At 41.8% G+C, this 10,466-nt stretch overlaps 2 protein-coding genes across 2 annotated transcripts; one reads left to right on the plus strand and one right to left on the minus strand.

The window, feature by feature from the left end:
- Positions 1–1,003: 1,003 nt before the first annotated feature.
- On the minus strand, positions 1,004–2,863 carry LOC117914168 (S-adenosylmethionine decarboxylase proenzyme 4). The gene has a single exon (XM_034829393.1). The coding sequence runs from the start codon at positions 2,646–2,648 to the stop codon at positions 1,596–1,598; it is 1,053 nt and encodes a 350-aa protein (XP_034685284.1). The 5' UTR covers positions 2,649–2,863; the 3' UTR covers positions 1,004–1,595.
- Positions 2,864–8,900: 6,037 nt separating this feature from the next.
- LOC117914980 (probable galacturonosyltransferase-like 4) lies at positions 8,901–10,169 on the plus strand. Its single transcript, XM_034830519.1, has one exon. It carries the CDS (start codon positions 8,949–8,951, stop codon positions 10,005–10,007), a length of 1,059 nt encoding a protein of 352 aa, XP_034686410.1. The 5' UTR covers positions 8,901–8,948; the 3' UTR covers positions 10,008–10,169.
- Positions 10,170–10,466: the final 297 nt, after the last annotated feature.

A 10,466-nucleotide genomic window follows, 5' to 3' on the forward strand; every position in this document is an offset into this window, starting at 1 on the left:
GCTAAGCCGTTATTTGCAAAACTAGAAGGTCGTTCGTGTTAATTTCCATTTGGTAATGTTGGGATGCAATGAGGTGCTCTTAAGCCCTAAAATGAATTAATTAAATGATGGTGCTTAGAATAGACCTATTGAGTATGATGTTGAATGCTATAAAAGATTTAACCTATCCTCGTTGGATATCAATTGGGATAACAGATGTTGAATGCTTTCTTAGATAAGATGGTGAAAACCCGATTCAAGAGGGATAACACCACCAAATTCCAAGGGGAAGATATGGAGAGGAGCGTGAAACAACCAAGAATTGAGAGTGCAGGAAGTGAGTAGGAAACACAAGCACCTTTTTGGCCACCAAAAAGCCATGGAAATAAGTGGAAATCCTAGTATGTCCAAAAGTTTGTCAATATTAGCCAACAACGGCCCATGTTTTCAGAATGGATCCAAAACCAGATATTGGTAGGCCCACTCTAAAAAACTTGGAAAACCCACCACCCAACCCACATATAGTTGTTCTCTAAAATCATGAATATTAATTAATAATTAATTTTGGAGAAGCCCACTTTTGAAAGATATGATACCGAGAAGGAAAGAGAAAGAAAGAGAAAGATAGAGAAAGGGAATCCAAGTAGATGGTGGAAGGGCAGGAATGAGGAAGCTAGTGAAGCTCAGTGACCATGCATGGTGAGAAGCATCAAGCAGGTGGGATTGCGCTTTACCCAAATCCCCACTTGATATCTTAAAAGTGCAGATACGGAATCCATGCATATCCGGACACACACAAACACACCCTTCAATCTTTTTCACACACATCAAATTAAAATTAGTCATTTCTGGTGGCTGCCTTCCCCTAAACTTCTGCTAACCATCATGATCAGACACAAGATAATGTATAATAAAAACATGTATAAATGAAATTCCAAGTGTAAATTTTGTATTCAAAGCCACCATCCCCAAAACCCATTACATGAATATATCAAAATATTTGTGAAATTGCTTCCCCAACAGAAATAATAATAATAATAATAATTATAGCTTCACATATGAAATTTCTACAACATGAAGAGAAGAGATGTATGTACCAGATGTTGTCCAAAAACCTGTTTGGAGAAGCAATTTTGGGAAATATAGTAATTCTAAAGCTAAAAGAGAAAAAACAAAGGAACCCACCAAATGGAAAAGAAGACAAAGAAACAGAGAGATGAAAGAAGAGAAAGACAAAAGTGAGTTAATATAAACCTCCAAGAAGAAGAAGAAGAAGAAGAAGAAGCAGAGCACTTTTCCCCCCCCACTACACAAAACCTCAAAATCTTAGGCGTGACAAAGCAAAGTGGGGTGCATTATCATTCACACTTTGCACATCACCATCATCCTCATCTCTATATTCACCCACTTTTCTTTCCTTTTTTTTTCTTTTTTTTTTTCTTTTTTTTCTTTTTTTGATCTTTCTCTACACAAAGTCAACCCCACAAATCCATCATCTATAATCCAATTAATCACATAAACCCTTCCATCACCCCTCATCATCACCCCCCTAAGAATTTCTTTCTACTAAATTCTAACTCCTACTTTCTCCGTTTCCTCTCTCACTTTCTCCGTTTTCACATGTCTACTTCCACCAACCTCTTCTCCTTCCGGCGAGTCGTGAACGTTTGAAACACCATGCTTCCGGCAGCCGGGAACTCGTCCACCGCGCAGCTCCGGCATTTCAATCCCATCGGCTCAAGAGCGGTGGCCACGCGTGTCCACACTTCGTGGCTGGTGCAGGTGGTGGAAACGGACATGGTTGCCGGCCGGAACACTTGCACCACCTTCTTCAGCACCTGGACGACGTCGTTTTGGTCGTCGTAGATTGAGCCCACGCACTCGAAGCTGGCGTAGCTATAGCCGTCCTCCGGGGTTACGTGGATTGTGGAGTAACGGTCGCCGTCGATCCCATTCATGGAGTACCCACATGGGTCGAACGCGAAGTCGCAGATGAGAGCGCCGGGATTGATGTCGCCGATGCCCGTGAGCTCCGTCATCTCCTTTCCGGCCACGTCGCCGGCCTTCCCAGCTCCGGGACGGAGGAAGAATTTTCGAGCGAGGACGCGGTCGAGGTCGGTCATGCAGACCTCTAGCGTGTACAACACATCGGGCATATGCTGGAGCACCATGTGAGGCTCGTCGCTTGCCGAGAAGACATGCCATGAATGAGAAGACATCTTGGAGGGCATAACAGAAGCTTTTCTGTAGCAGAGAGTACTGGGCAAGCTCTGTTCCAAGTAGATAACTTCATCTCTAAAGCTAGTATGGGGGAAGGGCTGCGCTTTGGGGAAGATAAAGCTGCCTCTGGTGTACCTACACCCGCACATAGCCAGACCCAAGTGGCGTCCATGGTGGAGCAATGGAGGGATTGATTTCAACAGCTGGGTGGTACCACATGTCTTGATGATAATCTTGGTGGGGTAGACAAACAGACTCGATTCCGACAACACATACGCGTCGAAGTAGTGGTTTCCCACCGCCGACACCACAGTGCATTGCACAGCATGCAGCACCTGCTCCAGCGACTCGAAATCCAGGTGCCGGAGACCCATTCCGACCACAGGATCATCACCAGAGAAGTGGAGCTCCAGGCGCTTCTCGAAGCCTTCGAAACCAGAGACAGCCATTTCAAAGATAATTAATGAATACAAGACAAAGATGAGAACAGAGCAGTAGTGGGTGGTGATAGGTGAAAAGTGAGAAGGAGATGATATACGATATAGATAGGGATGGTATGGGGACTACAGGTGAGAGAGAGAAGTGGGAAGTGCATGAGATTTATAGGAGGAGAGAGAGAGTGGAAGTGAGAGTGAGAGAAAGAGAGAGGAGAGAAGGGGCATGCGGGTGAGGCAACCAAGAATAATGATTGCAGGCATAATGAAGAAGAAGATGATAGCCTTCTTCTATTTTTTCCATATTCCTTCATTTTCTTTTTCTTTTTTCTTGGGCAATCTCTCCTCAGACCGACACAAACATCACAACCCAATTCATGCCCACGCGCAATTCCTCTCAAATTTCCACTTTTTTCCCAAATTCATGAACAATAATTCTTACATTTTTTACATTCAGAATCAAAATTACAAATTTCAGGTTCTTCCCAGTCGGTATGGATGAAAAATACTTAGATGAGCTAATCAACTAGTCAAAATCCAGTTCAAGTATTGGAGATATGAAAAAGTTGAGAGTTGTTCCCATTTGAAAAAGAGAGAAATTTTAGTCAAAAAAGGTGGATAAAATTCAAAGGGGGTTCTTAGTTCTTACTTCTTAGTTCTTACTTCTTTCTTCTTTTGTTAGTCGACATCTAGTCACTAAAAAATTGTCAACCCTAGATAGTTGAGAACTCTTACAAAGCATTAGAAACAAAAACAAAAACAAAAACCCATAATAATTATTATGAAGATTGAGATGTTTTCTACGCATGACAATAATTATTAGAGTTCGGGTTCTAGGGTGTTGTCAAGTAGAGACACATGATCTTAAAAAAGGGGGAAAACAGAGCCCAATAGAATGGGATGAGATCTTATTGATAAATGAGCAAGCCCTTTCTCTGTTTTCTCTATATGCTCTGTTTTTGCTCTGTTCTGCTCTGTTTCTCAAATCATGGGCTCATGGGGGTGTGTGTTGTAAAGGGTGAACACAGCTTCTTGATGGGGACATCATTGTATTTTCGCATATAAGAGAGAATAAAGTAATTGTGGAAAACAGTGTGTGTTTTCAAAAACAAGGAAAACAGAAACAAAAGGAATCAGGCGTGGCTGCTAAATAATGAGAATATCCTTGAATTAGGGGGAGGTCCGTACGTGAAATTAAAGCTGCTCGCTCACATCATTTTTATCCTCCCCCCAAATTCAAAAATATGTGGGCATTTCCATCATTTCCCTTTCTATTTCTCAAACGCAGTGGAGAGTGGAGAGTGGAGAGTGTAGAAACATTTTTGGGGAAATAATTAGTGAGGAGTTAAGAGACAGAGTTTAATTCAAAACAGTTCTCAAAATTGGTCAAACAATATATGATGATTCCAAAGTGTATGATTGTGTCAAGTTTTTTCACCAACACAATCTTCAAATAAAGTTCAGACACTTGCTCTTCTAAAGTACCTAGAACTTAAGTTTGCACTCCAAGCTTAAATTCCAAAGGGACAAACTCAATTCTTTCTAGGGTTTTGCTTCTTTTTCAGTCCAAGGGGAAAGCATAATGTCAATTTTTGAGGTCATAATTGGATGGGTTTTCTTTCTTCTTTCTTTCTTTTTTGATTGACCCAATGCTAAGAAGGTGGTAAAAGATGGGTCTAAGCACATAATTTAGTAGGTGAATGAGGGTGATTATTTGCTATAACCCTCATTGTCTGATAAATTTGAGACTAAAAAAGGATGCATGGGGGAGAGGGGGATTGGTAGAAGGGGGAAGAGAGGGTTAAAAGGAGAAGGGGGAGGGGGAGAGGCAATGATGGGAAATAGTTTTGGAGTTTAAGAATGAAAATGAGGGAGTTTAATAGGGGTAGGAGCAGGAGAATGATTCAGAATGTAAGCGTCATGAATAATCAGAAGGTGGCTGGCAGCACCCATTATGACCACATCCCACATCTTGTGCCTGCACGCGCACCCACCAAACTCGAACACTATCACAACCACGACACACCACACCACAAATACCCACATGGCATCCAAACCCAATCTCAATCCATCAAATTTGGTCAACCACAAACCCCCCCTTAAAAACAGATATTTATTATAATCAAACCTTACTTAAAAAGCCTCAACAAAATCCCATTCCCCACCTTTTACATCAAAAGGTGTTACCTAAATTCTTCCCCTCTTATTAATACCCCCAATAGCCCAAATTATTTTGAGAACCACATTCTCATCTACCACCCGAATCATCATCATGCAGCCCTAAACCCCATGATTGGTCCCAGTGATGGGGTTGGGGTTGTGCCTCCCCGACAACTTCCCTGTGGAGGCCCTACCTTGACACCACTTCATCTTTGGTGTCCTACCTCCTTGGCACACCAGGTCCATTGTGGGTCGATTCCTTATTTCATTTATATAGACATCCAGTCCCCACATGGTCCTTCCCTGCACAACATTTTCCTATTTCTTGCACCCTATACTTCTATGCAACTTTAAGCCGCCATACATGCTTGCACGCGCGCATTTTGGCATTCCACACATGTGCCAAATATGGGTTTTTTTTTCTATACTTTTTTTTTTTTTTGTTGGAGCACTATGAGGCCAAGGCATAGAAGCAAGGGAGGAAGCAGGGAGGCAGGCGTCCGTGAGTGCTACTGTACCATGCGCACAATGGCTGGAGCCCACCACTGTAGGATGTGGGTGGGTGGTGATCTCCTCCTATATTCTTCTATTTGGTACATCATGCATGTACATCTCTGCCACTATTCTTATCAGGACTGATCCATATTCTTGATACTTCTTCTCTAATGGATATGATTAATAAAAACAGGGAGGTTATAAGCTATGACAGGGGAGGGGATTCCTAGAAGGATAGGGTGAGGTTAAGGGGTTTAAGAAATGAAAGCAGGGGTTTGGAGGGTGACCCCACAAGAATGATAACTCCAAGGTGCCTGAGCTTTCTTGAAAGAATTTGAAGCAAACAAGACATGTTAGGAGGTTTTAAGTGGCCATAATCTCAGGATGCCCCCACATACACACAAACACATACCAAATATTCTCTCTCATCTACACCCCCTGCCACGGCCACACCAAAAATCTCTCGATGGGATGAACCACACACGCCACATCATTCCTCGTGCTTACCAAGTCTCTCTCTCTCTCTCTCTCTCTTTCTGTGCTTCTAATCCAATCCGAATCTCTCCATTGATCCACGCAAGCATCATTCTACTGTGTGACTCTCTCTCTCTCTCTCTCTCTCTCTCTCTCTCTCTCTACACAACCAACTGTCTCATTCGCTCCTTCCTTTCACGTTACTTGCAAGTCTCTGGTCTCTCTAGCTTACTTTCTCCACAATGATTTTCTTCTTCCTTTTCTAACTCTACGCCCATTGCCCATACCCATTACCCATGACCCATGACCCACCCCCAAATCCAACACATACAGCTTATGGGCAGCATTAAATTAAGAATTAATGGCATTCTCATATTTTTCTCATTTGACGGGATTTTCCCATTTTATTAATTAACATATATAACCAGTTAACCCCTCAATCAGAGACCAATAATTAAATGACAAACAGATTGAGTTGAGGTTGAAGAACAGGACTTGCAGCAACAGCAACTACCAATTACCCTATGAGATCAAATGATTAAGAATGAGTAGCTAACAATCTTTGATCAAGGGCCTAGCAGCTCCATGGTTTACTTTTTCCAAACATAATACAGTATACTCAATGAAAAGTTATGTACGTCCAGAAGAACATTTAGGAGACAGGTATTGGGTGAAAATGATTTAGGAGGGTTAGAGAGAGAGAGAGAGTGGTAGTGCTGACATAAAGATGGTGTCATGTTTCTGGTTCAAAGCTAGTAAAATGGGCCAACTTGTTAGGAAACAAGTATATATGGAAGTGAAATTGTGGGGTGAGGGGGTAAATGGCAGTGAGTGGGGTCAGGAAAAAGAGAGAGTTTCAAGAGATTCATCCATGGCTCTTTTTGAAGCCCCTTGATAATGTCAGGAGGGGTCAGGCATGGATATGTAAACATGGAGGCCATCATGTTCCCTCTGCTCCAAACTCTCTGTCCTCTTCAAAAGTTGTATTTAATTTATTAACCAGCTTTCTATATCCTGATTCAAGCCCCATTCACCACCCTCCACAGTCCACCACCCCCCACCTCCCACCCCACCTTTCTTTTATATTTGCAGAACACAAAATCTCACTCAAAATAATGAAAAAGCTCTCCCTCTCTCTCTCACTGCTTTAACTATTCCAATGAGCCAGCAGAGGAAAGGGTGATTAGGCTTTTTGAAGGGACCAAAAGAGAGGTATTGTATTGCCCACTTCTTGGAACTCTTATGCATGCCTTGTTTTTCCACTACTAGTGCTTAAATGCAACAAACAAGAATCTAATGCCTAACCACAAATGATTACTCTACCCTCTGGGGAGGTGGGTTTCAACTTTGAACTTTGAAAACCATATTTTTCTCGGAAGCTGGATTCTCTCGTGCTCCCCCTCCTCTGCTTGGCTTCCAAGAAAATCCATTTTTCCTTTTTTCTTTTTCCCTCTCTTGGCTCCTAGAAACTGTTACTTTGTTTTGCTGCCAAACACCCTCCGATGGAACCCACCCACTGATTTTCATTATGCTGTCTTGGCAGACAAGAATCTATTACTGGGCAATTACAGAATTGTTTACAATGTCTGCATAGGTGGATAATGATATCAGTAAAAGGAGTGTATCCTAATACAAATTTAACATAATGATTATAGTGTTGATATGTTATGAGTAAAGTATGTGCTTAACATGAGTGAATAATGCATGTATATGGATTTTATTCTCATCAATGCTGCCTCTCAAAGTTTTCGCATTAAATATTTTATAAGCCTCTACTCTAAATTTTCAACATAAATTCCATATTCATTCTCCTTCAAACACTTTTGAACACCAAGGTTTCCTCTTTGGTTGCTTATAATAGACAAGCATGAGTAGAGTAATTGGTAGCCTTCCCTTTTCAAAACCCAGGGGGAGTTCTCATGCAAATCAGATACCAAATCTCTGCTATAATTTTTTAGGCAATTAAATATTTCCCCCATGAGTGAAGTCTCAGCCTGACCCTACTCAAATTTGGTCCTGGGCCACCTCTGAGGCCAGGGTTTTTGTGTGTAATAGCCTAATAGGCTGACGGGAGATGGGCTGGCCTCTGGGATTACAAGCTGAGGCTCATGGGCTGCACCCCATTTAACATGTTATATTATTGAAATATTTGGTCAAAATGGATAAGATAAAATTCTTATTTGAAAAAATAATTTCCATGTAGTGAAAATTACAAATATAACCTTATTCTTAACATTTTTACCTAAGTTCTTTATCAAAAAGTTCTTGATAGGAGATAAGAATTAAAAAGTTGTTAAAGGGTATTTTTATTCAAAAAAAATTCATTCTTTTTGCATTTGCGTTTTCAATAACATTTAATCAAGGGTTAATTTCGTTGATACATGTTGAAGTATAATGTAAACACACTAAACTATCGTCGATTTCAAATTTTGTCAAGTAACACCCCTATAGAGAATTGTTATACACACCTACTTAAAATATTTCTAAAATTAAATTTTATAAGCAAAATAAATGTATAGTATTCTAATAGATGAAATTTGAAACTAATGGTAGTCAAATATATTTATACTAAACCTCAGGGGTTTAAATGAAATTAATCTTATGAAAATTATTCATCCTTTGATTTCATCGTATTTCATTAATGGATTTTGGAGGATTTTGTGGAAAAACAAATACTTTAGTGATAGTGATATAAATGAGTTTGAAAGACATACTTGAAGTTTGAAACCACCTTGTTGAGGATAAGATAAGAGTAAGCGATGAGAATGATTTTATAAGCATGGAGGGGAAATTAAGGTAGCTAGGCATGCCATGAACACGTGTATGCATGGGGCATGCAAAAATTGATTGAAGCCATCAACTTCACCAATGCCCCTAAAATCAATGAAGATTAAAAAACCAAAGCTACAAGATCAAGGATTCCATTCAAAAATTCCAAATATGAAGGAAAGGATGTATTGATATTTGGAACTTGAAAGAAGGAAGTTTCCAATTAAGTCAAAGATGGAGCGCTGTTGTATCTCTTCCTCACAATCCAGACCAACCCGTCTCCTTCCACCATCAATCTTCATCAACCTATATCCAACATCCCCTCATCCCTCCACCTTCTCTTAACCTACCCTAAGCAATGGCAGCCCTCCCCTTTCTCTTGTAAGCCTTCCTGACTCCGACCTATTCCTCGGCAGGATGGCCTTCTGGAGCTCCTCTATGCTCCCACTCCTCGGCCTCCTGTCTCTCTTCTTCCTTCACCCCTTCTCTACCTCATCCTCCGTCCATGCCATTCGTCTTGGTGCCGTAGTCCGTAGGCCCTCCCCGGACGTCCCCATTTTCCGGGAAGCTCCTGCTTTCCGAAATGGGGACGCCTGTGGGACCCGGGACGCTGACGGCATTCATGTCTCCATGACCCTCGATGCCAATTATCTTCGCGGTACCATGGCTGCTGTGTTGTCCATTTTGCAGCACTCCACTTGCCCGGAGAACTTGTCCTTCCACTTCCTTTCTGCTCAGCACGTGCCTGAGATTGTTTCAAGAATCCAAGCTACCTTCCCTTACCTCAACTTCAGAGTGTATCGCTTTGATTCCAACCGGGTTAGAGGGAAGATCTCCAAGTCCATTAGACGAGCTTTGGATCAGCCTCTGAATTATGCCAGAATTTATCTTGCAGACATACTTCCGGCCAATGTAAGGCGGGTTATATACCTTGACTCGGACCTTGTAATGGTGGACGACATATCCAACCTGTGGGGTGTGGATTTGGGTGACAAGGTGGTGGCGGCACCGGAGTACTGTCACGCCAACTTCACCAAGTACTTCACCGATGAGTTCTGGTCGAGCGCTGAAATGGCGAAAACATTTAAAGGGAGAAGTCCATGCTACTTCAACACGGGAGTGATGGTGGTAGATGTGGATAGATGGAGAAAAGGGGGGTACACACAGAAAGTTGAGGAGTGGATGGCAGTGCAGAAGCAGAACAGAATATACGACCTGGGCTCGTTGCCACCATTTCTACTGGTACTTGCGGGGAACATAAAAGCAGTAGATCATAGATGGAACCAACATGGGCTGGGTGGAGACAACTTGGAAGGGAAATGCAGGAACCTCCATCCAGGGCCCATAAGCCTACTCCATTGGAGTGGGAAGGGGAAGCCATGGTTGAGGTTAGACTCCAGGAAACCATGTGCAGTTGATCATCTCTGGGCTCCCTACGACCTCTACAGATCCTCCAGAGTATCACTGGAAGAATGAGAGAGAGAGAGAGAGATAGGCTGTAAGAAAATTCATTTCAGGGGAGAGAAACAAGTTAACAAACTAAGAGCTTGAGAGTTCAGAGAAGCATGCAGTTTCATTGGTGTGGAATGAAATTGTAGAAATGGAGAAAGTCTTGCTCGGGCTTTTCTTCCAGAAGAGAAGGGAGGGTGGGTGGGCCGTGGGCTTTATCCGCACTGAAAATATCAGGCTTAGGGCCTTTCATGCATAATGAAAGGAGGATAATTCAAACACGATTTTCAATTTTTCATGCTGTTTTATTTTGTTATTCCTCTCATTAGGTTGCTATGAATTGTAAACAATGATGAGAACCCAACATGACCGTATTTGTTTCTCTACATTTAGGACTCCTTGTTTTCCTTTGTTTCCTTCTTCTAGATGGATTAGCAATGCCAATATCCATAAAATCATGCCTAAAAAATGGGGAAAGAAAAAACA

The sequence above is a fragment of the Vitis riparia genome, chromosome 5, assembly GCF_004353265.1.
Source record: "Vitis riparia cultivar Riparia Gloire de Montpellier isolate 1030 chromosome 5, EGFV_Vit.rip_1.0, whole genome shotgun sequence".
NCBI classification, from domain to species: Eukaryota; Viridiplantae; Streptophyta; class Magnoliopsida; order Vitales; family Vitaceae; genus Vitis; species Vitis riparia.

Bases quoted from the DNA above. Each gene is read 5' to 3' on its own strand.
- LOC117914168 (XM_034829393.1), bottom strand. From the start codon at position 2,648: ATGGCTGTCTCTGGTTTCGAAGGCTTCGAGAAGCGCCTGGAGCTCCAC.
- LOC117914980 (XM_034830519.1), top strand. From the start codon at position 8,949: ATGGCCTTCTGGAGCTCCTCTATGCTCCCACTCCTCGGCCTCCTGTCT.